A 25,973-nucleotide genomic window follows, 5' to 3' on the forward strand; every position below is an offset into this window, starting at 1 on the left:
CAGAGGCGGGTTTAGGATCGGGGCGCGCGGTGATTGGACGTGTTGACCCCCAACGGCGTCACGGTGCTTCCGTTTTGTGCTCGCGCGCAGGCGCAGCGACCCCTCTCTTCTGATATTTTATTTACTCCCGAAACCCAAGATGGCTCCTGTGAATGTCTCGGTCCCATAGCAAATAGAGGATGCAAGTAGCTGCCGAAAAAACAACTTTTCCCCGACCGTCGCATCCCCTTGAGTTCAATTCGTATGGTGCGGAGGAGGCCCCGACATCCGTCTAGGCACTGAGCAGCCGTCGGAGCTTCGCGAAACCTTCTTCAATCCACCAATTTGGAGTAGTTTCGCGAAGTAGCTCTTCTCCTCGCTGTCGCTGTCTGTCCGAAGTGAGGTTCAGACAGGCAGGCAGCTCATCCAAATGGCCGAACCGAGAAAAGTGCAATTTGTCACCCTCTCGGCCTTCGCAGCTGGAGCAGCCGCGGAGTCTAGGAAACGCCGGCTGGAGGATGAGGCCGAGTTCAACTTCGGTAGAGCCGCGGAGGTCGAGGCAGCGACCGGGGCAGGAGGTGCCGCCAGCAACGATCGTCTCAGCAAAACCGGCGACAGGGACAAGGCTGGAGCCGAGAGGAGGGCGACGGTGCGGCTCAATCTGTCTCTATCCGAGCCCGACGACCGCTCCTCCGTCGAGTTTAATTACGGCGAACTCGTCCAAAACCTCCAGGTAGGGTCTCACAGTTTAACTAACATTACCAGGCCGAGTGGGACTGGAGCTGGAGTTCATTTTTATTGCGCTTGGAAGTGTTTGGACTTGTCATTGCTAAGTAATGGGGGGGGAGAGTGCACCTTGTCCTTCCGTGGACTCACGTTAGCGTGGCTGAAAGTGACCATTAGTGCGACTCGACACAAAAGACAGCAGCAGCAGCAGCTTTCTGGCCGCACAGCCAGCCGGTCCACTCTGCGTGCTTTCCAACTTCAGCGGCGCTTTTTAACGAGGGACCTCCTCTTTTTGCACATGGAGAGACGAGGCTTATCTTGTGCCGCTACCTGTGTCCTGTTCAGTCAGACTTGCCCAGCAACAGCCCGGTCACACAGCCATTACAGCACTTGGAAATGCCACATGCAGTTTGGCCCTCTGGCTGCGGGTGATAGATAGATGAGAGAGCATAGCTGATGGAAGTACCAGGATGTAGCATGGGAGCGAGGCAAATGTCAGAGCTGGAGATCAGAGACAGGCTCGCCTCATTTTGAGTCTGTGCAGTTTGGGATAAGACAGTTTTCTGTTCTAATCGCGAGCGAGAAATTTAGGGAAAATAGTTTGCAAACATGGAGAGTTTAACTTTTTTTTTTTTTTTTTTTTTTTAAATCCAAAAGTGCTCATGTCAGCACCATTTTTTGACTTATTTTATGGTCTTTTGGATGCAGTTATTGTGTGTTCATTATTATGTGTATTACAGACTGTCACTGTCTGGTCATCCCTGTTCATCATCTTTAACATTATTCATTTTTATTTATTTGTTGCAGACAAAGAATAAACCTCCAAGTGTGACATCAGCCCACAATCCTGACGACCCCTTCAACGACGACGAGAGAGAGCGGCTCCAGGTTGAGGCTCTGGCAAAAAAGTTTGAAAATAAATATGTGAGTTATTAATTATTTATTTCTTTTGAGTTGATGCTTTTGCATCTATCTGTCTTTATGCATCCGTGCACTCTATGGTCATGTAAAAATGATAGTGCCATCACTATTGGATTTTTGGGGCTGAGGCCAATATAGATATTTGAGGGTGATATAGGGGCCAATAGACGCATAACATAAACAAAAAACAAAACGAACTTATCAGTGCTCTCTGGGGGACTGACACTGTTTCTAAATTGTGTGTGTGCGCTGTAATTTCTTTTGACTTTTTGACCAACATATATCAATAACAGTAATTGTGATAAGTGAATATCGCTTATATACCAGTTAAAATCAGTGTGTTTGTGCCTATTGACGTGTTATAGTCTAGTACATTTTATTTGTTTAGCTTTAAAGTCTGAACAACAGGTGAAACCCTCGACTCTTTCCGGCCTTAATAACAATCTAATGTCTTATATTCAGGTTTTTTAGCATTAATGCAAACAGTAAATATTCTTGAATAAAGATCCCATTCATTGTTAGTTTTTAAAGAATGGCGGCCATCATATGTAATTAGTGGGACATTTCACAGCTGATAAATAAACCAGTCAAAGCTGTCTGGTGGACAAACTATGTCATCCAATAACTCATCTGTAAGAAGCCAGTATCGGCCAGTATATCGGCATGGTTGATATATCAGTCAGGCTCTGGTCGTCTAATGTGTGTTTGTGGTCTTAAGAGGACCAAATGCCCCTAAAACAACAGTCACATGGAGAGACGACATTTGATTGGTCCTCAGTCTGAAAAGGGGCCATTTTAAGATTAAGGTATGAAAAAAATGTGAGGAATTTTCATTCAGATCAAAACTGAAAATTTGGCATTGTTTTCGTTTTATTTTTCAGGGTAACACAGGGAAGAAGAAGAGGAAGGACAGAATGCAAGATCTGATCGATATAGGCTTTGGCTATGACGAGACGGACCCCTTTATTGACAACTCCGAAGCGGTGAGTACCCTTCACTTTATTAACGAGGAGGTTTTACACTTATGTGCCTGTGTTTTCCAGGATGTCGCTCTCATTTAGTCAGATGTCTCCCTTTAGTCTTTATAATGACAGTGCACATTGTTCTCTCCTCTCCCTTATTATCTGCTGATTAATTTGCCACCGTTGTCACGTTCCTGAACTGCCGTTCTCCTGTTTTGTTGTGTAGAGGAAGACATTATTCCTCTGTGGTTAAATACTTCTTTCCTGACTTGATGTTTCAATCCAGCACATCCAGTGGTGCTTCTAAAGATAGACACTTGTCCCTTCTCACAGTCAACCTGAGACCACGCTCTAAACTCATCCTCATGACTCATGAATATGTATGTGCTCCTTGTGTTCACACAGGGATATGTCATTGTTTCTGTTTGTCGGTGTTTGTTGCTCAGTGTTCAGAGCATTTCACTCTGTCTGACTGCAGCAGCTCGGTGTGTGGACGCTCTGCCGTTACATTATAATTGTTCTGTTGTTTTGATAGCTGTCCTCTCTGCACTCACAAATTGGCAGCGCCTGTTTGACCCCCTTTTTTTCTGTTTTCATATGCTCCATGATGGAAAAATGTTTCATGTGTGGCCTGGAGGGACAGTGATTCTTTTTAGTAATTTATTTATCTGGGCGCTCATCAAGTCACCCGTTACCACTGACCAGCAGAAAGGCATCAGCTGTTTTGTCAAATGTTAACACAAAACATTTTCACTCATTCATTGTGCTTGGAAATCTGCAGACGACGTGTGCTTGAGTTATGTAAGAGGATTTATTGTTTTCCAGATTCCTATGATCTTACACCGCAAACTGTCTTCTATTGTTGTTTTTCTCAGTACGATGAGCTGGTGCCTGCATCTTTGACCACAAAGCTGGGGGGATTTTACATCAACACAGGCACACTGCAGTTCAGAGCGGCCTCCGACTCTGAGGGAGAGGGGGACAAGGTGAGGCTGCGTTCACGCCTACATAACTGAGAATAAAGAAATGCATGCAATACAGTATAGCACAAGCTCATTATCAGGCCCTGAAAGGATATGGAAATGTATTATGTTCAATAGTTCATTGGCATGGAGAGAAAGCCCACGAAATTACGTGCTATTATAAAAGACAAGGACGACACAAAGTCCAAGACTTATTTCTATTGTGGTTCTTCTAACTAAAATGGAAAGAATCTGTCAGTATGTGTGTCTCCATCCTTCAATTATCTCCACAACCGTTCATCCGATCCGCTTCACACTTGCTAAGAGTATGGCTGAAGACACAATAGATACTTACATCATCACCATTAAGATCAATCCAAGTCAAAAGTCCACAACATAAATTACCATACATTATGAAAAACTTGAACAATAAGTTTTTACCTCCAAATGTTTGGCAAACCATAATTTATAGGCACCTGTAATTTTAATATGCAAAAGGAAGGAAAACGACACCTTTGACACTGTGGACAAATAGCAGGCTCGGAAATTGCACTGTCATAGAAATTGTATGGTTTTATTTCTAAGTTTGAGGACTGGGAGCTTCATTGCCAAACCACGCTTTCTGCCACAGTAAATAAAGCAGCGTGTATGAGAGACGAGTCGTGTGACAGCGTTTCATTCAGATAAATAATATAGATTTTATAAATTTTGCTTTCCCCGTGGTTATGACAACGTGTGACACGGCAGGATCTCATCAGTCCTGATGAGGCATATGAATGTCCTCCCGACAGGAGCTTGATTTTCATTGGTTTCAGTGAGATGCAGTGTAGATGCCACATCGGGAAAAATCTCTGAAGGACATGCCACACACGCACGCACACACACACGCACGCACGCACACGGCACACACAGCACTGCATGTGATCCTCAGACAGAGTTGATCGTTTGCCACTGTGCTCTGTCGTCACCTGCTTATTTGAGCTAAAGAGTGTGTGTGCTTTTGTTTCAGAAGCCGAATGACAACAAGGAGCAGTTGATTAAGAAGAGGAAAAAGAAGGAAGCGAACAATCTCGAGGACAAGAACCCGAAAAAGAACAGAGTACCTAAACAAGGGTGAGAATCATAGCAGTATGATAGAACTGTCTGTGTTCATCTTTATGCTTGTCTTGTGCCAGTTGGTGAAGTTACACTTCCTCGTGTAAGGGATTTTCGAGTTTATATTAATTAAGACGATGAATGGCTCCTGAGTAGCTGAGCAAGCTAAAACTCCATTCTCTCCTGTCAGCAGACTATTCCACACATCTCTAAAATAGACCTTTAAAAATAATCTCCCACCCATTCCAGTGATTCATTGCCATTAAGCCAGGCTATTGAAAAAAAAAAAAGTCACTTTTTAATGTCAAAAACACACAAACAGTGTTATGTAAATGCACAAGTTTTTCTCCTGTGCATGAAAAGTTGACCTTCTGGACACCCATGGATTTGTGGGCCACTGTGAATATGCGATGACGCATTTGTCCACTCCATACCGTGCCAATAATCCTCCACCACCCTGTGTGACATTATACTCCTGTGCTTTTGTGCAGATCCTCTCATACATCTATCATGAGGCAGGGATGCTGACTGTGACTTGCTCTTAGTTACAGTGACAAGCCAGCCACCTTCTAGAAAACGCTCCATTATCTACGCTCAGATAGGCCGCATACTCATGCCCCTGTTCTGAAAACAACATCCAAAAATAGCAGCAGCTATTGCCATTGTGCCATTATGAAACAGATGATGTTATATATGGGCATGTGCGTGTCAGATCCTTCAGAGGAGACTGCAGGTTAATCCTTCAGAATCCCCATAGTTTCACGCTCTTCCCACATTTCTGACTCGTCTTTGTCAGCGTGTGTCGATGCCTCAATGTGCCGGTGAAAATGTGTCTGATTTGCATGCGTTTCATTTACTTTTTATGTTGCACTTTTTTCTACTTAGTTTTCTGTCCCTCTTAAATGTGACTGAAGTTGTCTTTATTTGGATGTATAGCTCACATTCAATTCAAAAAGGTCTGCTGGGCCCATATTTCATCTTTTCTGCCAGTTGGATAAACAGTTTCCTGCATAGGTAGCTCGCGTCCTTGGATAGAAACAATGATACTGTGGCAAGAAAACACCACATCCAGGTTTCTGATCACTCCTTGGTGTCAGGAACCTTGGTGGGGTCAGAATATAGCAGCCGAGAAGCTGAGGAATCAAGAAACACCTGCAATTAATTTGATTAATAACCAGGTTATTTACGTTCCATATAAACATCATCCTGATTAAGATCAAAACCACAGTCAGTGTGCATGTAAGTATCACTCAATCTCAGGTGAAATGAGAGAAGTGAAACAAAATGTCGATACAGTCTGAGGCGCTGCATCATCAACATTTTGCTAAAAATCAAGGCATTGCTGTGTTTCCCTCCGATAGAGTGACGACTCTCAACCTCCACCGGCCGGAGAAGAAGAAGAGGAAGAAGCTGATGAAGGACTCACTGTACCTGGCGGCCATGCTGCGCCGCTTCACCCGGGAGAAGGAGGAGATGAAGAAAAGGAACCCGAACGTGGCTCATCCCGGCCTGGCGGGAGGTGCGGCTAACAAGCCCCACTCCACCAACTCGACGAACCACCCGTTTGCCTCTAACTCCACCCACCTGCAGGGCAGCACAGCCAGCAATGACCTTTCACTGGCAGACCTCACCTCGGACCCCGCTGTGATGTCACTGCTGGGCTCAGCCAATGAGAAGGAGCTGCAGGATCTGCTAAGCGACCTAGACTTCAGCGTGTTGGACACTGACCAGCAGCACGCCATGGTGGCGGCAAGGGAGAATGGCATTCTGGGAGTCGGTGTTCCAACTCACAAAGCGGCAGCAGCAGCAGGAGGAGGAGGAGGAGCCGGCCAAGGGCGAGGCCTGGGGTCTTCCAGCGGACTGTTTTCTCCACCCCCACTGCCTGATGGACTGCCTGCTCCTCTTATTAAACGCATCGAGGACCTGCGGGCGGTGAGTCAGCTGTAGCCTGTCCGTGGGTGGCTGCAATTACCTGCGAAGCCTCTTTACTGAAGTTAAACACGAATGCCAATCAGCCCAGGAAGTGGCACAAAATGTTTATTGTTATTGTTTAGTCTAACAACAATAGTCTCTTCTAAAGTGTTGGAGAAACATGTCTCCAAGCTGAACCTCGAGGGGGTTTTATGTAACTAAAACAGCAGGGATGGCATCACAGGCTTTGAAGAAGTTCTTACTTCCTTGTTGCTCTTAAATCTCAGAGACACTGAGTCAATCTGTAGCGGAGGAATGTTTTTCTAGATGTGGGTAAAAATGTAAAGCGAGGCAGGAGAGGGATGATGCAAGTGAAGGATACAGAGGTGAAGAGGAGAAGAGTGAGGAGGAGTGATGCACAGAAATAAATAAAAGTATTGGATTGTTTTAGGTGCGTCCAAAGATAATGTTTTATATAAGTGACAGAAGTATTTTCCTGAATTCATTAAAGGGGGTGTCGCTTCGGTCGCTTGACAAGCTGACAGAGTATGGAGCAGGACACATGCTGCTGTAATTTGTCCAAAACCTTCTGATGGATTGGGTGAAATGTGTCCACTCACCTGTTGATGCACATGCGTAACATCACCATGGTTACTACGTGATGTGGCTGAATATAGATCAGGAGATCCTTGACAGTTCCCGTAATCAGCAGGTGGATTTAGCAGTTTTAACTTTCGAATTCATGGTGAAAACACATATCCGCTATCAAGATGGTGAGAATAAAATATGTGAGTGACTTTTAAAGAGAGTTCATTGTTGGGGTGCAGAGCTTCAGTCCAAAGGCTGCTCAAATGGCGAGTGTTTCAACAGGAACAGCGACATGTTAGACCATCCACCATCATCGAAACACGGAAAGAGGGAATATCTTTGGAAGAATGGGTTTATCCCTCCAGTAGAGTTTCAGACTTGTCGAACCAATGCCGAGGCGCAGTGAAGCTGTTCTTGTGACACATGCTGGCCCAGCTCCCTCCTTAGACACTATATGTTGGCTTTTCCTTTACTCTGTCATCCGCCTGTATTTTGTACTGCGTGGAACAGCGCTGATATGCTGACTCAACCTTTTCTCCAACAGGCCTCGCGGCAGTTTGATCAGGAGGGCAGGAAGAAATTTTTCACCTTGGACATGAATAACATTCTCCTGGAGTGAGTAGGACAGCTTTTACATCACTGTCAGCCAGACCCCAGCTCACTCTCCTCCCCCCTTTGAGTTGTTCTCACTCATTTTCAGCAGATTTCCTTTGCTACCTCTGGTGCTGTTTTCAGCTGTTTTATTTTCTCTCAGTCTCTCATAATTTGTGTTCAATGCACGCCTCTCATTTCCATTCCCCCCTTGTTTCTTGAACTTCATGTTCACCCTCCTGTCATTCTGTCCAGCTACGCTTTATTCTTCCACTTCTGTTGCTTCAATCTCCCATCTCTCTTTTATTCTGCATCCCACCATCTTTTTCTCCCTTTCTACTTCCGCCGCCATAACTGTCCCTCCCCTTTATTTTTCAATTCTTTCTGTATCTCACACTTGTGACTTTTTCTTTCATCCCTTTCAGTATTGAGCTGCAGGTCCAGGAGCAGCCTCCTGGGGTGCGTTCAGACATCTACTCCCACATGGAGGCATTCGTGCCGTGCAACAAGGAAGCCCTCCTCAAACGCCTGAAGAAGCTCAGTCTCAACATCCAGGTGAGTGGAGAAAATGAGAAATGCTCTCAATTTAAATCCATCTAGAATCTGACTCAAAAATGTCCTCCCACTGCAGTCTTTTTGTTGCTTTGTGGTCATAAAAAGCCAGATTCGGGACAGTCTGAAGCCTCTGTGCATGTGCCCTGTCAAACCTAATCACAGCCATGGTTGCAGTAGTATACCAGTTTCACAGGTTTCAGTGTGTTTTATGAAATTACAGACACATGGAAAGTGAGGAGTAAGTATTTGTGTGGATGAAAATGTTGACATTCTGCGCAAGGTGGGTGTGCAGGTGGACTGCTGGTTTCAGAAAGTTAAAGAAAATGCTGGACAGTCTGATGTCATGCAAAGAAAAAACTTATATTTTAGGAATAGTTGTCATTGCTTGACATTAAAGTTAAGGGCAAATTTTGAAAAAAAAACACTGGAATTTAAACTATAAATCTTCACATTTCAGCTGCAAGTATTTCACAGATCTCTTTGCATGAGTAGCTCGTGTGTTGGGCAGTTTGTTGATGTTTTGCTCTTCTACTCGTGTCATTACTTCATGTTTGTTTTTTTATCATCATCATACCAGTGTTTTTTATGGTGACTGATTTGGCCACACGCTGGTGCCTCCACACAACTATTGGCCATTTTGGGATTTTTCATTTCAAATGAGCCAGGGAAGCAACAAAATGTCATTTCAAGTCAGACTCTGCTTTCTGATTTGCGTGTTTCTCAGCCTTTGAGCTGCTTCGTTCAGCCTCTGTTGTCTAACCTCAAAACTGATCCTCTTGTTCCTCCACATTATTTGTGCCTTTCATGCAGCTTTTAATCCCCAGCCATCTTCACTGCTTCAGTTGTTGATGCGTAGGCTGATTAGTGCAATGAGGACTGCGTTGAAAAAAGGCTTCCAACTGTCTTTTGTCATGGCCCATTAAAGACGCACTGTTGACAAAATACATCAACACTCTCTCCCACTCTCTCCCTCTGACTCTTCCTCTTACTACCCCTGCTTCGTCTCTTTTTTCCTGTCCCTCCTCTACATCTCTCCCTACCTCGTTTCCTTTTCCTTCTTTCTTCTCTTGCATTGTTGCTCTGCATCCATCTTTTTCCTCTCTCCTCCTGCTGAATTCAGTTTCCTCCCTCCCTACAACTTTTTCCCTACCTTGCATTTCAGTTTTCTCCCATCTGTCTTCGTCTGTCCTTAATACACCCATCTCTCTCTGTCTCTCTATCAGGACGATAGACTGCGGACGCCACTGCTGAAGCTGAAGCTGGCAGTGTGCAGCGTGATGCCAGAGCAGATAGCCAAATACAACATGGACTGCATGGCCAAGGTTGCAAAGTAAGTAAATCCTTTTCTTTTATTTGAGAAGACAGACGAGTAAGAAACTAAAGCAGGCGATCTCACACTGACCTTGTCTTCTGCGCCTGGCTTTCATCACTCTGGCTTTTATGGGCGTCTTATGAAGTTCACCGTCGTTACAAAACAACACCCGACACACATCTAAAAAAAAAAACGCAGTTTGTTTGTGAATGTGTGCGAGTACATTTCTGTGTTACTGACACTGTGTTTCCTGCAGGCAGCAGTCAGAAGAGGGCGATAAGAACGGCTCAGAGGAGGAAGATGAGGAAAAGCCTGGGAAAAGGGTGATGGGCCCACGGAAGAAGTTTGTCTGGGATGACAAGCTCAGGTAATGATCCAGGACTGTCCTGATGGAATAGCTGGCTGGCCGACTGTGTGTTTGTGGTACTGCAGGTTTGGCTTCATTTTTCTCAGACCCTATCCACTTCTATCTGTAGTGTCTAATCCATTGAACAGACTCTACACAGGCCTTAAAGACTGTTCAAAGTTGCTGGGATGGAGAAATGAATGGGGGGAAAATGGCAACCAAGTCATGAATATTCCTCAGCTATTAGAAATTGGCCTAAAATATGCAATATAGTCCCTAAATTGTACAAAAGAAGACCTTTTAAAGCAAGGATGGGGAATATTTCATGGAGATGAAGAGAAAACCTGTCAATTCTTGGGCCTACATTACTGACAATGCCACGTTCAGAGGAGATTATAATCTGTAGCTTTGTGCCTCTAGCCTCAAGCAGAGATGAGGAGAGGGCTACAGAGGTCTGTTAAACTCACTTCTTTTCAATTCCACACCCCCAGATTTCATCCATTTTCAAACTTTTAAGGTTCAACATCAGCTGACGTTGACTCAAGTGATGTCACTTGAGGCAGCGTATCAGATTTCACACAGCTCCCTCTGGAGCCACAAATGGCTTTGTACAACTTCTTCTGCAGGACTCCACAAGACCTGTGAACAAACTTTGATGTGTGAAATTGGTGGAGTTCCTACTTCAAAATGACTGTGGAAAACCTTGAACGTTATGCCTGCATGACAATGTGGAAACTGTGTGTCCTAATGAAATGAGAAAAACCTTGAGACAGATTCTTTTCGATCATTAGTTTTCATAACAGCTTCCACATTAGAAGCAAAGGTTTTTCTTTTTTTTTTGTAGGCGCAGTCGTTATTACCTCTGACTCACTGAAGAATAACAGTCTCATCAGTGATTATGTGCTCCACACCTGCAGCCCAATTCAGATTTTAATATTGAATGATTTGTGCTGATTTGAATATTTGTGTTTGTGCAGGAACCTGCTGTGCAGCTTGGTGCGAGTGAAGCTGAGCTGCTATGAGATGGAGAACCAGTGCTCTCTGTCTGTGGAGGACTACCTCAAGGCCTTCTTAGAGAATGAGGTCAAACCACTATGGCCCAAGGGCTGGATGCAGGCCAGGTCTGTGCCTGTGTGTGTGTGTTCTTGTGCTCACACAGCCTTCATATATAACAACCATTGAACAAATTCCTTCAGGGTGATGAGATAATCAATGAAAATTCTGCAGGGTGAGAACAGTGGAGTTGACCTGAGCACTGGAAGATAAGCAGAAGATAATGTTTGAGTAAAGTAAAGTACAGAGGAACAAAATGTGAAGGAGTAACGCTGCTGTTAACCACATTTTGCACAGCAATGACATGTCGATAGTAAAAGGTCAACAGCCAGTAGTGTTGAGCTTTATAACATTAATCCAGCCGTTCTTGTCCTCTGGCGTGAACACTGCTTCTTATTGTTGTGCGTTTCCTCCGCTCAGGATTTTGTTGAAGGAGAGTCTTTCTGTTCACGGTCACCTCACTGGAAACCTGTGAGTATTTACTTTATCTCACACAGCTCATGTTTCCTCAATAACCACTCAGAGATTTATCTGAGACTGGGCTTGAATGCAAAATGTAAATAGAAAAAGGCTGAATATCTGCTGGCATTCTTCTATACAGAGTCAAGAGGAGAATGGTGCCTGGGCCCAAGGCCAAAGCCAAGGTGAGTGACGGCTCAGATCTCACACTTTATGCTATCTAAATATATCCAGCTGATGTTCTTTTGACAGTGCAGGTGATATAATAATTTAATCTGAACCCATTTACCAAACAGTATTCTATCATGAAGCAACAATATAATAAACTGTACTCACTGCCTCCATAATGTGTCTTGGCTGCTGGTATCATATTTGCTCAGTTCTGAAGACAGAACTGCTACTTAGCCTTCATTTCATTTTACATGAGTAATAAAACTGAAATGGATATGCAGCATTTGCTGTTTCAAGAGTCCTGTTTTGCTATTTCCATGCTGGAGGCTTATTTTAATCTTTGTAACTCTCACATAAAACCTGGCATTTAGATAATAAACAAACAGAGAAAATGTTGGATAAAGAGAAACACATTGAGTGAAACTACCTGCACTCGATGCAGCAACTCGCATAGTAAATTGACAATCAGATACTTTTCCGCAGCACTGAGTGTAAGTAGTTTCATCTTTGCCATATTCCTGATCAGTGTAAGGACACGTACCAACAAAAGGACTGTTGCAAGACTTTTAATGTGAAAATTCTGGACGTAGTGTTGAGATGGACCAATTCTGGAGGACATTAGAAGTGAAAGCCTGGTGTTTTCTACCTCTGTGAAAGAAATGCTGTATATCTGAGAATTACCGCACGTTTTGGGTTACTGACACTGACCATGTGTCATCTGTTCTTCAGGAGGGTCTTTGGATCCACAAACCACCTCTCAACATGACCTCCACCCCGTCTCTGCCCACCTCCACATCCGCTCTGACCTCCAACCGCCAGCTGGTCTCCTCCTCCTCACCCTCGGAGCCCATCTGTCTGTCAGACTCTCTGGATGAGGATCTGACTGCTCCCTCTCTGGACTCCATCTCTCATGCTCTGGCCCTGCTCAGCAATGTATCCAAGGGTCTTGGCCCCTCAGACAGCCCCTTGTCGCCCCCACCCCTTCAAATCCCCACCTCCTCTCCCCCTCCCGTCACCCCTCACTACCCTTCAGCCTCTCAGCTCTCTGCCTCAGTTACATCCACAACGCAGCAACATTCCCTGTCTAAGGTGGAGACCGCTCAGCTGGCGGCTGCGCCTCCTGGGAACTTAACAGCAACAACGCTACCAGCCTCCTCTTCTACCTCCTCTTCCTCGTCTCCCGTTGCCACCTCCATGGCTCATGCGCAGGCAGTAGGCCTGTCGCTGGCCTCCAGGACTACAAATGGTCCCTACCGCCAGATCAAGGGATCCGGCAGCATGGGCCAAACCCAGACTCAGAGACTTATTACCATGGCATCACCCAATCACAGGCCAAGCTCAGTGATGGGCGGGAGTGGCAAGATGCGTCCACACCCCTCTCCATCGCCTCCGAAGCAACGGCCTCCTCCCACAGCTTCCCCTCTGCTGCCCCCCCATCAGAAGAGCTTTGTCAGCCCAGTGGGGATGCTGGGAGCTATGGGAGCCCCTCAAGGACTGGCCAAGAGCAGTGCCAAAGTCGGCGGCATCAGCAGCAACGACAACGCCGTGAGCAGCAGCATCATCACACCTTCTTCCTCCCCCTCCTCACAGTCCCGCTCCATCTCTACCTCCCACCCTGGCCTGCAGTCCTTCTGCCCTCCCTCCCCGGTGGCCTCTTCGCCATCCCCCACCTCCCATACCTCACACTCCTCTCAAGGTAAATCTCACACACACCACCACCACCAGCCCAACTTCATCACCCCCATGCAGGCCACCCTCACCAAGTCCTCCCACAGCAGCAACTCCTCTCCCATCATCAAGCTCACCCCTCGGCCTCCTGCACCCACCCCACCTCCATCCTCCTCCCCCTCCCCGTCATCCTCGCCCTCTCACCCGCTCTCCCATCAGATGATCCCCAGCCAACAGCCACAACACCAGTACTCCTCCAAAACCCCAAAAACTTTTCGGCCCCCCTTCAGCGTATCGGGTGGTGGGCAGGTGAAGCAGACGCAGGGCAGCTGCAGCTTCGCAGGAGGCCAGAAAACTCAGTCCACCACGAGCAACAGTAGCATCATCAACAACTCCACCAACAACAAGGGAGTGGTATCAGCTGCCTGCAGTCACCCAGACAAAACTCCCTCGTCTTCTGCGCCTTCAGTCTCAGCCAATCACGGGCAGAGGCAGAGGATGGTGGGCGGGGCTAACCAGAGCTCAAAAGCAGGAAATGGCTGGGCGGCTTCAGGAACTTTGGCCACGTCCTCCACAACGTCACACCTCTCACAGGTTGGTTTCTTGGCAACAAGAACAGTTTTGGACAGAAGCGTCTGTCTTTGGTAACAGAGTCACAGCTCTCAATAAGCAAACTCTGATCTCTGTTTTCTGCAGGTATCAACAGCAGGCACTTCCCTCCTGGGCAGCCCCTCTGCTCTGCCCCTGGGCTTTGGGATGCTGGGAGGCTTGGTGCCCGTCTCGCTGCCCTTCCAGTTTCCACCGTTGCTCAATTTCAACCCTCCTGGAGCCCCAGGGGCTGCTGGCATGGGCTCAGCCCCCAGCTCCAACTCAGGATACCCCCTAGCACAGAGCGACCTAATGGGTAAGTGGGCACACTACACCAGTTTTGAAAGCCCAGTGACCAAATAATTCAGAGGGATGCACAAAACACATGCAACATTAAGGGACACTGAACAGAAGACTTGTTTTCTTGGCTTTATTAATTTAAAACGATAATGTTGGTGAAATATTATGATTTATTTACTGTCAGTGCAATCCACAAAGAAGTCCAACTCTCAGTACTTTCTGATTTATCTCTGCGGTTTAAAAAAAAAAAGTGCTTATACAGTATAATTATGGATATATAGTTTAATTTTTGAAATAGTCTTAAGTAATTTTCTACTGTAGTTTTCAAGAAATGGTGTTCAAACGTCAGCAAGTGCATTTGTTGGGACTTTTTCCATCTGTGGTTAATACACATTTGGTACACAAGTGAATTATTTCCAGCAGCAGGATGATTTATGTGGGATCTGCTCTGGATAAACTACAGTGTCCGTGTTCCTCGTATTGAAGGAACACGTCACCCAGTGCAACAATGAAGCTCGCTGATGTCTTTCTGATCTGTTTTGGACAACAATGGAGGAGTATGGCACAGAGGAGGAAGATGTATCAGGCTTTGATACTCAGGAAATACTTCTATTTGAATGAGTAACCTCGTGAATTTTCTTGGCACAGAGGAGGACTGAACCATGGCTTTCTGTACCAAAAGAATGCAAATTTAATAATTATTATTTACCTTATTTCTGTAAAAAGGTTTTAAGATTTTTTTTTTTTTTTTAAGAGATTAAAAAGCAGCCCAGTGACTGAGCTGTCAGTCAGGACAGCCATCACCTGCAAAGTTGTGAGTTAAGCAGGTAAACTTGCTAAATTCACCTGAAACAAGTTTGACTGCTGGAGGTTAATTACTGAGAAATGCAACCGCAGCATTTGAAAGAAAAATAGCGATTAGATTCAAAGAGTTCATTTGCAAAAACGGTTGAACGCCATTCTTAAAGGGGACGCTTGATTTCCGAAAATGAATGGAGATATCTGTTTCTGCAGACGAGTTCTTCATACTTCCCTCAAATGGTTCAGCCCTGTGTGAAGGAGGAGGAGGAGGGTGTAAAGCAGGATAGATGCAGGAAGGAAGGAAAGATTAAGGGGCTCAAAGTGACACATTGGGACCATTTACATGCCTAAAATCCAACCTCTGTGTGTTCACTGCACGTCTGTGTTTGTCTGCTGATACTGATGCTGAAATACACCAGAGGGACCCTGTCTCCCTCTTTGTCTCTCTCTGTCTGTCTCCCTCTCTGTCTGTCTCTCTGTCTGTCTCTCTCTCTGTCACCTGCACTCCCAGTCTCTTTTTTTTTTTTTAAAAACAACGGTCTCCCTCTGTTGTCCTCCATCTTTCGTGTCCATCTCTGTCATCTCAACCTTTTGTACCTGTGCGCCTCGCCGCCATTTCACTTTGATCCTCTCGTCTCTTTTGTTGCTGCTCTCCCATTTTAACATGCCACCCCCACTCTGCCTCATTTTTTCCATATTTCCCCTCGTTGTTGTTGTTGTTGTTGTTGTTGTTGCTGCTGCCTTCTTCCCTCTCATCTTCCCTTCATCTCTCCTCAGATCTGTATAAGAGTCTCCAGTCAGGGTCGCAGGCTGCCCTACCTCCTCACTTGCAGCTTGCTTTCTCAGGTAATCTGCATTCCTCCTCCACTCCGTCCTCCCTCGCTCTCTCTCCATCTGTCTGTGTCAGGCTGACCTGTCGTCCTCTGCTCGGCTGCAGTGTTGTTTGCTCTGTAACTTTCTGCTTGCTTCAGTGTGTTTGGTGTTTGGCACGCCTCTGGTTTGTCCTCTGTAGTCGTAGCACAGTAGACGCATGTTGTAAAGCTATTGAAGCTCGCTGTTATTTATTTTTTTTTCAGAATGCAGTGAGGATTCACTTGTACAGATGGTTCTTTGATATGAGAGCAGCAGTCTGATTAACATATGAAATGCAGCGTTCAGTTTGACTGTCTGAACTCTGAAAAATGAAAAACATTTGCTCGCTGATGTCTCGGAGAAATGCGGTTTGAAATTGTGTCTACCACAGATTTATGTAGCTTCATCTGTGGCCTTATTTATAGCTGTAAACAGAGACTTGGAGCTTGCAGTCGAGTCTCGCCTGGATTATTGATGGCACTCGGGTCAAAGAACCATCTGAACATCGAAACCAGGAGGCACAAACTCAAACACAGCTAATCCAGTTTGACAGTGTTGTCAGCGTGTTGCACCAGTGTGACGAACCTCCAATTCTTCACCACCACGATTAGAGTTTAGAAGTTTGTCCGCAACAAACCTAAATGTTTTCATCATCTGTTTCCGTGAAAACGTCAAGTCTCGAAGCCATGACCAAGTATGAAACCCCAATCTGAGCTCCTTTGATAAGGATGCCTTCAGTTTGGTTATTTAATAACTGGAACCAGACATATTACAGTTGAAAAATAAACTTGTCTTTGGTGGAAAAAACTACAGTATGTAATAGAGACACAAACACAGAAGAGTGAAGAGAAACAAACATCAGACCTGTTGTTGGTCAGACATACAGTATGAACACACGAATGAGCACAATTAATGTGCATATAGAGACAAACAGCTGTGGAAATAACGAGATAATGTAGAGCTCAAAAGAATTAATTGGCAACTATTTGATAATCGATTCATTCGTTTCAGAAGTGACAGATCATGAAGTCATTTCTGAATGAATGGTTCCTGGTTCTGTTACAGTAAAGTTAATATCTTTTCATTTTTGACTGTTGGTCATAAAAACAAACAACAAAAATAAAATAATCAGTATTTGCAGCAAAGTAATGACTCTCACATTAAATAGAAGTGAGATAAATAGAGAAAAAATTAACAAACAGTAATTTCTCTTGTGATTATACTGTATTTACCCACATGTGGAAAAGGTCTCGGAGCCTTTCAGGTTTCAAATGTTCCATAATGAGGGAGGTCGCAGGAGCAGGAAATGGAGGTTCAACCCGTGTGAGTGGTGCAGCGGGCTGCTGACGTCTGTTTGCTCTCATCCAGACGTCAAAGTGTTAAAAAGCTCTCCTCTCCACTCAGATACGAACCAAAGCCAGGGTGGAGACATGAAGAGGAAATCCCACTGACCAATAACAGCGAGGTGACACCACAGCCTCCTGGACACATCCACCTATAGGAATCTTCACTTTGATCGATTGACACAGTGATGTGGCATTGGGGGGGGCGGGGCTTCACTGCCTCTTTTAAAATGGACCTAAAGGAGAATCCGTTTATCCTCGCTACAAGTGGCAATGACAAATTAATTTAACTGTATTTTCTAATGAACCGGGTATGAGAACAAGACGGCGTGAATGACGAGAGAACTTATTTTTTGTTCAGCTTCTTTTTATTTTTGTCGACATGTTTACATATGACCGACCTTGATCACTGTGGAATGAGTGTGAGCGAGGTGGTGGTACAGATGAGAGTAGTAGTACGCTACGTAATATAATTTGTATTTAATCTTATGTGGAATAACAGGACTCTTGTTCTTGCAGTACAAAAAGAAAAAAGAAAAACAGATTGAGTAATGAATTTTTATTTTTCTGTCTCTTGTCTCAGATGTGGGAATCATCGTGTCTGTAGAAGTTTTATTGTTGGTCACCTCTGCTCCCACAAATGACTGTTAAGTAGTAGCTTAAATTAATATTGATAAATTATTTGTAATTTACACAGGGACAAAAACATGTTTTGATGTGTGTGTGTGTGTGTGAGAGAGAGAGAGAGAGAAAGAGCGGTGAGGTTGATTTGAATGTGTGTGTGTGTGTGTGTGTGTGTGTGTGTGTATGTACATAAAAGAAAAAAAACACAATATACTGTTAAATTTCTTTCCAGATTCTTCTGTGTGAATGGATAAGGACGTGTATCCCCTTTTCACAATAACGAGCGAGTGTAAGTTTGATGCCCCTCTCTTGCTCAGTGTGTTTTTGGTGCTGTTTAATCACACTGGACCTTTTCTGGAAAAAAGACTTGAATTGAAAAAGTTTTGGGCTCCTCTTCTGGAGAGAGGAGCCGCCTGTGAGAGAGGGGAGAAACGTCAAGATTGTAGCCTACTTGAATTGTTTGTTTTTATTTTTATTTTTTTGGTGAGTTAAGATTTTTACTTACTTTCACTGCTTATTGACTCGAATCAACTTAATATAACACGACGCCTTAGTTTATATTGAAAACGTATGAAAAAGATCTATGCAGGACTGTTAAACGCTCAATGCAAAAGTGCAAGTCGTCGCTTGGCTTTCAACCTCTACTCAACTTGTCAGTGCATTTCCGGAGTTGTGAATGTTTGTAGTTGTTATTATGTCATGTGAGACTCCTTTTTCGTGTGTTCAGACGGAGCGCAAAGCAAATTTTAGAAGTCTGTCGAGTGGATGGAAAAACGCGCCAAGTTCGTCCGAGGCGCCGCGAATGGCCGCAAGTTTCAACTAGAGCGAAAAAGTTGTGCTTATGCCGCGTTCAAATGCTTGGAGCTGTAGGTACGAGCAGCAGCAGAGTGGAGAAAAAAAAAAAAAAAAACATTCATCAGCCTCTGATTTGTAAGTCCACACTGCAGAGATCAGGAATTTCTGACATTTTCTTGCCATTCTGCTGACATTGTGTCACTAGCTAGCTTACCGCTAACATCATTGACTGTTCGAGGTGGGGAAAAAAAAGTGAAACTGACATGAGGCTAAATTTTCGCTTGGCTCTGTCTGAACACACCTTTAGAGAAACCTTCCCTCTGCCGAATACCTCCGTCAACAAAACTGTTCTTCCTGAGTCTCTGGCTGTCCTCCCCCGACGAGTTCCCGCCCTCCTCCATGTGTGTCTGACTGACCAGCTGCACCGAGAACGGCGCCAAAGATTGTTCTGTAGCTCACTTGTATTAGATGGGGTGTTGCTGGTCTGTGTGTGTGTGTGCGTGTGCGTGTGATTATTCTGACGTTTTGCCCCCAAAATGAACCCCTGAGTGTCAACGTGTGGTTGTTCAGGATGTCATTGTGAAGTCATGTGACTGGAACAGTGGGTAACACCTTATAAATTGTGATTTCTTTGGGGTTGAAGGAGGATAAAAATGACATTTTGTGGTTAACTGGTTACTTAATTTGGTCTTTTGTAGATTATTTTTGTGTGTCAATTATGAAATTAAACAAAACAGGTGGTTTTCACGAGGACTCTTCTCCACTTTTTTCTTCAGCCTTTTCTTCCTCCGTCTTCAAATGCTGAACATTGTACATGTTGTACAATCACAGCACCGTTCTCCATCGCAGTCAAAGCTCTTAGGCCCCGTTTTGCATGCTTTTCATTCATTTGCTGGACTGGATGAGGAGGGGTCATCAGGGGAAATGAGAACGCCTGTGGATCAGAGGACGTGAAAGGAAAATGGCTCGAGTGTCGAAGGAGGCTTTGTTTTCCCCTGGTGTCGTTTTCATTTGGTCCCAAATACCCAAAGAAAAGGCTCTCGCTCAGAAACCGTCAGCACTGAAATGGAGATGCAGGTTTTCCGCAGGCTGCGGCCCCGATCGCTCATCAAGTCCAGTCACCAACCAGGTAAGACCACGTCCTCTGTTTGGTCACCAAAGACACCCGCGCTGCTTTACGCCAAGATGTCACCTCTATTTTTTGGAAAAATGAGTCAGTTGTGAAAATAGTTTATAGTTGATCACCTTTCTGTCATTCTGTTCATCGACTAATCATTGTAGCTCCACAGGAAGTGATTTCAATTTGTCTAAATGTTGCATTAATCTAATTTTATTAAACCATATCAGAAATGAATATTGCCTTAGTGCTACAAGCGAACTGTGATATCTGACTGACAGCAGAGTGACACTGTGCAGGAAGGGCTGAAAAAAAAAAAAAAAGCTGAGACAAAACACCCGTGAGCCTCTGAGATCATACAAAAAACCCTAAACAGTCTCCAGTACGGCAGCTCTGGACCATCCCCCAAAAAACAGACCAAAACAGCATCACAGCTACAATGAATATGCTTTATTTTCCTTTTACAAAAACAAACAAAACAAAAACATTACCGTCTAGAAATACAGGTATACAAGAAATAATATGATGGGAGTATTTGCAGTTGAATGCCTGGTTGTCAACAGCCGGCCGGATAATAATAATAACATAAAAATGAGTTAACTACTTGTGGATGATAAAGCTTCCAACCAAATGAAATCCTGTGCGGTGCATGATTTCCCAAAATGACTTCAGTATTAAACCTCCACCTGTGACTGCTCGCAGGGGGAAAACCTTAGTACAAATATAATTTTGGGAAATGCAGCAGCAGAGGGCTCCGCTTCTCACGTGGTTAATCGTACTGGAATACTGATTTCGACCCCAAGAGGTTATTATGAACACAGAGGTACACAGCGGATATGATATGAAGCACAGCGAAAATACAAAAGAAAAGTCGATTAAGTGTTGAATATCTCCGTCAGGTTTTTTTTCTGTAATGAATCTTTGCCCACTTATGTTCTTATTTAGTGTCTAAGGCACTTTTAAAGAAACATACTGTTAACAGTTGAGGAGCAGGGCAAAGGAGCCAGAGTAAAGGGCAAGTCGAAATAAAAGCAGAGCTGATGGATGGATACGAGTACCCCGGTATGTAGTGTTCACACTGTAGCGGTTTAACTGCTGAGGTGGCTGCTGTACTTCAAGCAGAGCCTTACTTCACCGTGCTAAAAATGCTGTTAAAGGAACTTGAGCTAAAATTGCAAAGAAAGAAAAGCAACCGTCTTTTCAGACAACCTGTGAATACTAAGTGCTTAATCAGGTCTTGGTAGTCTGAAGAGTCCGGCTTCAACTCGTAAAATCATGGCACAAACCAGCCCCGGTTTGTTAATCATCATCATGCGTTGCCACTACATTCAAGTCACAGAGCTGCTGCAGGAGGTTTCCTGAAAACTGACACAGAACCATGTGAAAACTGTACACTGCTGTCCACTTCTAACTATCTGGATGAAGAAATATTCTGGTTTAAAAAAGTAGATTTTTAAGTTTTTACATTTTTTTTAATTCTACACATTGTTCCTTATCAAAGTCTGGTGCCTACATTACCCACCATGCAACTGGGCCATTGGGTCAGAGACATAGGTGTGTTATGCTATTAGCAGATAATCAGCAGTGTGGAGAGGCCTTCCCGGTTTGTCATCCAGGTCGGCAGAAATGTCACATCTCCACAACACAAGACAAATAAATACATGTAAATCTGTATGAAAATATAAAACAGTGAAATGTGACATCATTACGGACAAATATGACTAAAAAAATGTCATTTTCATTTTGCTTCCAATTAGGAAATACAGTCATAACTAGAGAAACGGGTTAAATGCAGTTGTCCTGGAATTGTAGACGTTCAAATTGCCATTTTTCTGAGCACTCTAAACACATGAAAGTTAAAAAAAAAAAAAATATTTACTTCATCCTGATGGTTAAAGGAGTCTTTGAGGATTTTGGGAATGCCTTCAGAGCAGCAGTTAGGTTGACAGGTAATTATTTTTCAGAAAAACTGATGCTTTGACTCTGTGACTCAAATGTGATGATAATACAAACGGGGGCTTGGCACAAACACTGAAATGTAGCGAGAGGATTTTCAATCTGTCTCCATTTCTGGTCAAAACACATTTTACGTGTACTCTAACCATTTAGTGTCACATTGAAAACGTGGACCGAGCGCCACTTTGGTGCTTCCAGTAAGAGCTCCCTGTTGATTTCAAAGGAAAAATTCAAACATTCCCCTGTGCAGTTCTGTGCATTTCCCAGCATCGTTGCATCATTCACAGCTCACGCGGATCCACAGTAGAGGACGGAACCCAACCATGTTCCCAATGATCAACACTACAGAACGGGCTGTGAGCCTCCTAGTTAAAACCCAGCTACACATTCCTTCACTAAACGTTGAGATGAAGCAACAGAGAAAACAATAAAATACCTTTTTTTTTTTCACAGTAATATACTTTCAATTCACGAGTCCACGTTTTTCTATTGCATGTCCCCAGATGTTGGTCGTTCGCGTAGTGTAGAAGCCGAACAACAGTCCGTACATTGAGGGGAGCCTCACGCAACAAAAGCAGCCGGTGCGGCCGTCCGAAGGCCACCGTGACCTCAGTTTCGGGTTTTTCCACTTTGAAAGGACAGTAAGTCTGAACACTGGAAGGATGGAGTGTGTCGAGAATGAGATGGCTTTTACACAACTAGTGAGCAGAACACTTACAACAACATCAGAGTGAAAGAAGTTTTCCTTGTAGTCCTGCATTTCCAGGATGGAGTGCGTTCACATACGTTACATAATTGATGTGTGTACACCTCACAGCCTCCACCTACATCACACACGCAGAGTTTCATATGTATAAAAAGCACTTTGTACCTATGCGTACTTTCTCAATGAGCTGAGCAGATAACTTCACGCCTGATTTTGGGGAGGTGGGGGTTATGACGCAGAGATGATACATGGCTGAGAGACGAGCCAGGACTAGCAGCTTGCCAGAGGGGAGCAGAGTAAGGCAGAATTGTCCATTTGCCCCTGTGACTCTCCAGGACTGGAGGCTTCACTTCAGGGGAGGGCGGTGGAGTTTCCCTGCAGTGTTCACTGATATAAAAAGGGCAGAGGCGTGCTGCCAGGCGCACTCCGCCAAGCTTTACCAAAAACAGCTCATCGCTCCAATCTTCTGTCTGGTCGGTGGTTTGAAATGAATAAAGACGGTGATGTCGAGGATCTTTGGGGGAAAACTGTACGAGGGTCACAGGTGGAAGAGGCGAAGGTGGGTAGTGACGAGGGGAGGGGAGGGAAGGGGAGGGGAGAGGAAAGGTGAGGAACAAAAGGGTCGCTGTGTTTACTCGGCGTTGGAGGTTTGCGTCTCGTTGAAGTCACCGGCGCGGCTGTCGGCGTCGTCATCTGACATGTCGATGGAGGCACCATCCAGATTGAGGTTGCGGCGGCCTGAACGGCTGGAGGAGAAGCTGCTGACTGGACCCCCGCGCCTGGACGGAACAAAGTGACGAAACAACTAAAACCTCAGCTGCTTTAAGGACATGGTCTGCACACACTGAGAAACTCTGAGGTGAGAAGCTCTTTACTGCTCTAACGTCCGTGTGCTGAGGAGGCAATTAGCTTAGCTTAGCATAAAAACTGGACGTAGGGGGAAACGGCTAGCCTGGTCAAAGTTAAAAATATGCCTACCAGCGCCTCTAAAGTTCACTAGTTGGATTCTGTTGAATTAAGTCTCTTAATTGGTGTACATTAGTGAGATGTTGGTACACACACTTTTGAACTTCTTTCAATGTGTTTTTTTTTTTTTTTTTTTTTACCTGAGGCGATTCTTGAGGGAGTTGACCTCCCGGGTGAGACCCTCACTGGCCTCGGTGGCGTCATCCAGCTCCCGCTGCAGCTTCCTGCGGGAGGCATTGGCCCTGGTGGCCTCCTCCTCCGCCTCCTCCAGCTGACGCTTCAGCTGCTTCATACGAGAGTTGGCTTTCTCCATCTGACAGGAGGACGGACACATGGGGGAACAGACGGAGATGGTGAGAGGACGTGGGTGGTTGGCTGAATAGAACAATCCCAGTCAAAACGAATCTTTCCACGTGTGTCACTCTGCTTCTCATCAGTCAATACCTGCTCCTTGTACTGATCAGCATGTCGACGCTCATCCTCCACTTGCATCATCACCTCCTTCAGTTTCTTCTCCGTGCGCCGGACGATTTTATTGGCTGCTGCTCTCTCCCTGGAAATTCAAAACAAAGGTAAGAAAACGATGTCTTAAAATGAATGTCATAACGACTTCTTGATGTTAGAATGAATGAGCATGAACATTTCCATGCATCGCGATGATGTTTCATCACTTCGAACACGTCCTCTGTCAGCTCTCGTGAAAACAGGTGAGTTTTCTCACTTTGCTTCCTGCTCCAGCTGCTCCTCCAGCTGAAGGATCTTGGCCTCCAGGGCAGTGATGGATGCCTTAAACTTTGATTTGACAGCCCCCTCCAGCTCTGCCAGCTTGGCTTTCAAATCCTGCATTTAAAATATGCGACTGTTTAGGATCATGAGCATTAAATGGGATAAGATATATACTTTGATTTAATGTAATCCCTGTTAAAGTGCTTCCATAACTGATGAGGACAGCAAACGGAAAAACAGAGAGGACACAATAAGCCTGAACAACACAACTAAGTTAGCAAATAACAAATATACCCAGCCATGTCATGCAGGCTTGGACACATATGCGTTCCAAACTGTAATACTCCTACATAACCAGCAGGAAAATCACTAAAGTCAAGTCTAGACTTTGCTTTGAGATATGTTCACCTCCTCGTCAAAGTAACGTTTAATAAGTAACTGCTTACACATAGTTTTCATACTTAAATTCAAAGCTGATTGTCCATTTTTTTAATGAAGCTCTTGATTCTTGATTTTATTACTTTCACATAGTTGAGGTGTTTTAATGGCTGATATTCGACATGTACACGAAGCTGACCAGTAACCAGCCCTTTTTGTCGTATTATCCAACCTCTGAATGCACATTAGCACATACTCATATATGTTAATGCATTTAACAAACACCTTGTTCTGCCGCTCCATCTGTTGCCGAGCGTTCTCGCTCTTTTGTGCAGTGTTGCGTTCTCCAGCCAGCTCGGCGTTCAGGCTGTCGACCTGAGACGGAGAAGGAGAAGATAAGTGATGAGAGAAAGACGTGTGGTGAGAGAAGGACAGGTTGATGCACTGTATGAACTCAGTGGACATGTACGTGCTGGTCTGAGTGTGTTCCAAGTTTCTGAAAAAAAAATTGTGACTACGACTTATAATTATCTCTTATGACTTATTGTTACCTGCATGTTGGTTTTTCTGAAGCGGTCGTTGAGCAGCTCCATGTTGCCCTGCTCCTCCTCCAGCTCCTCCTCCAGCTGGGCGATGCGAGCCTCCAGCCTCCTCTTCTCCTCCAGCAGTGATGACCTGACACACACATTTTTATTCAACTCTCTCATTCTGACTCCCATCGACTGATTTACACTGATTAATTCAACTAAACCCCACAAACTAAAAGCCACTGAGGTCCAGAAACAGAGGTGCCACTTCTCCTTCTTTCATTTAAGATGTTGACCTTTGTACTCCACAAAATGATTAAAAAAAAACATGATCAAGCCACTTGGTCAAATATTTAAAAAAGAAAAATGAGTAAAAACAAGGTGACACTGACTTTCCAGAAGCACTGTTGGAGATCTCATCAGCCAGCTCGTCCCTCTCCTGTTCAGCATGTCGACGGGCCCTCTCTGACGCTGCGTGATCCTACACAAACAACACAAACGCACAAACATTAGGATCAGTAGGGAGAAGATCTTACCTCCCATTCTTGGACATGAAATCTAGAAATGAAATCTGATTAAAAAGAAAGTTGATTTTCATTCTTCCTGTCTGTCTGACACGGTGCTTCTCATGAATAAAAGATGTATTAACAGCAGGCATTAGTGCACAATTGGCTGATCTCTATTTCACAGCAACTTTCAGTGCAAAACATAATTTCTAATTTGACCTCCTGTAGCTGCAGGATTTCAGCTTCTAGGCTCTTGAGTTTCTTCTCGTTTTCCTTGGACTGGGTGAAGATCTCGTCCCTGGAGGCTCTGGCCTCCTCCAGCTCCCTCTGATAGTCCTTCATCTGAGCCTGCAGAGCAGAAACAATGTGGAGCAAGTCAAAGGCTGACGCAGCAGAGAAGTGACCACTCAGGCCAAAATGTCAAACTGAGTGCAAGTGTGTGCGCTTTCCAGTGAAAAACAACAGGAGTGAGTGATTGTAGTCTTCCCC

General features: G+C 44.6%; 2 protein-coding genes across 9 annotated transcripts in view; one reads left to right on the forward strand and one right to left on the reverse strand.

Annotated features, from left to right (window-relative positions):
- Positions 1-123: 123 nt before the first annotated feature.
- ubn2a (ubinuclein 2a) lies at positions 124-19,349 on the forward strand. Of its 2 annotated transcripts, XM_076728711.1 has the most exons (17): positions 124-712; positions 1,513-1,629; positions 2,508-2,609; positions 3,464-3,574; positions 4,560-4,663; positions 6,007-6,577; positions 7,689-7,759; positions 8,161-8,290; positions 9,514-9,620; positions 9,859-9,969; positions 10,926-11,069; positions 11,422-11,472; positions 11,603-11,645; positions 12,361-13,893; positions 13,996-14,203; positions 15,766-15,834; positions 17,245-19,349. In XM_076728711.1, the coding sequence occupies exons 1-17, from the start codon at positions 410-412 to the stop codon at positions 17,289-17,291; spliced, it is 3,822 nt and encodes a 1,273-aa protein (XP_076584826.1). In that variant the 5' UTR covers positions 124-409; the 3' UTR covers positions 17,292-19,349. The 2 variants fall into 2 exon arrangements, with proteins under 2 accessions (XP_076584826.1, XP_076584827.1); XM_076728712.1 differs by lacking the exon at positions 15,766-15,834.
- An 805-nt stretch (positions 19,350-20,154) lies between these two features.
- myh10 (myosin, heavy chain 10, non-muscle) overlaps positions 20,155-25,973 on the reverse strand; it is a 54,843-nt gene continuing 49,024 nt past the window's right edge. For all 7 annotated transcript variants that reach the window (XM_076729695.1, XM_076729693.1, XM_076729694.1 and 4 more), the window contains 8 exons: positions 25,704-25,832; positions 25,371-25,459; positions 25,003-25,126; positions 24,737-24,826; positions 24,069-24,187; positions 23,792-23,900; positions 23,488-23,660; positions 20,155-23,160 (listed from right to left, as the gene is read on the reverse strand). In XM_076729695.1, the coding sequence (XP_076585810.1) occupies positions 23,013-23,160; positions 23,488-23,660; positions 23,792-23,900; positions 24,069-24,187; positions 24,737-24,826; positions 25,003-25,126; positions 25,371-25,459; positions 25,704-25,832 (981 nt within the window). In that variant the 3' untranslated portion in view covers positions 20,155-23,012. The remainder of the gene's footprint in view (positions 23,161-23,487; positions 23,661-23,791; positions 23,901-24,068; positions 24,188-24,736; positions 24,827-25,002; positions 25,127-25,370; positions 25,460-25,703; positions 25,833-25,973) is intronic.

Source organism: Chaetodon auriga, chromosome 4 (assembly GCF_051107435.1).
Source record: "Chaetodon auriga isolate fChaAug3 chromosome 4, fChaAug3.hap1, whole genome shotgun sequence".
Lineage (NCBI taxonomy): Eukaryota > Metazoa > Chordata > Actinopteri > Chaetodontiformes > Chaetodontidae > Chaetodon > Chaetodon auriga.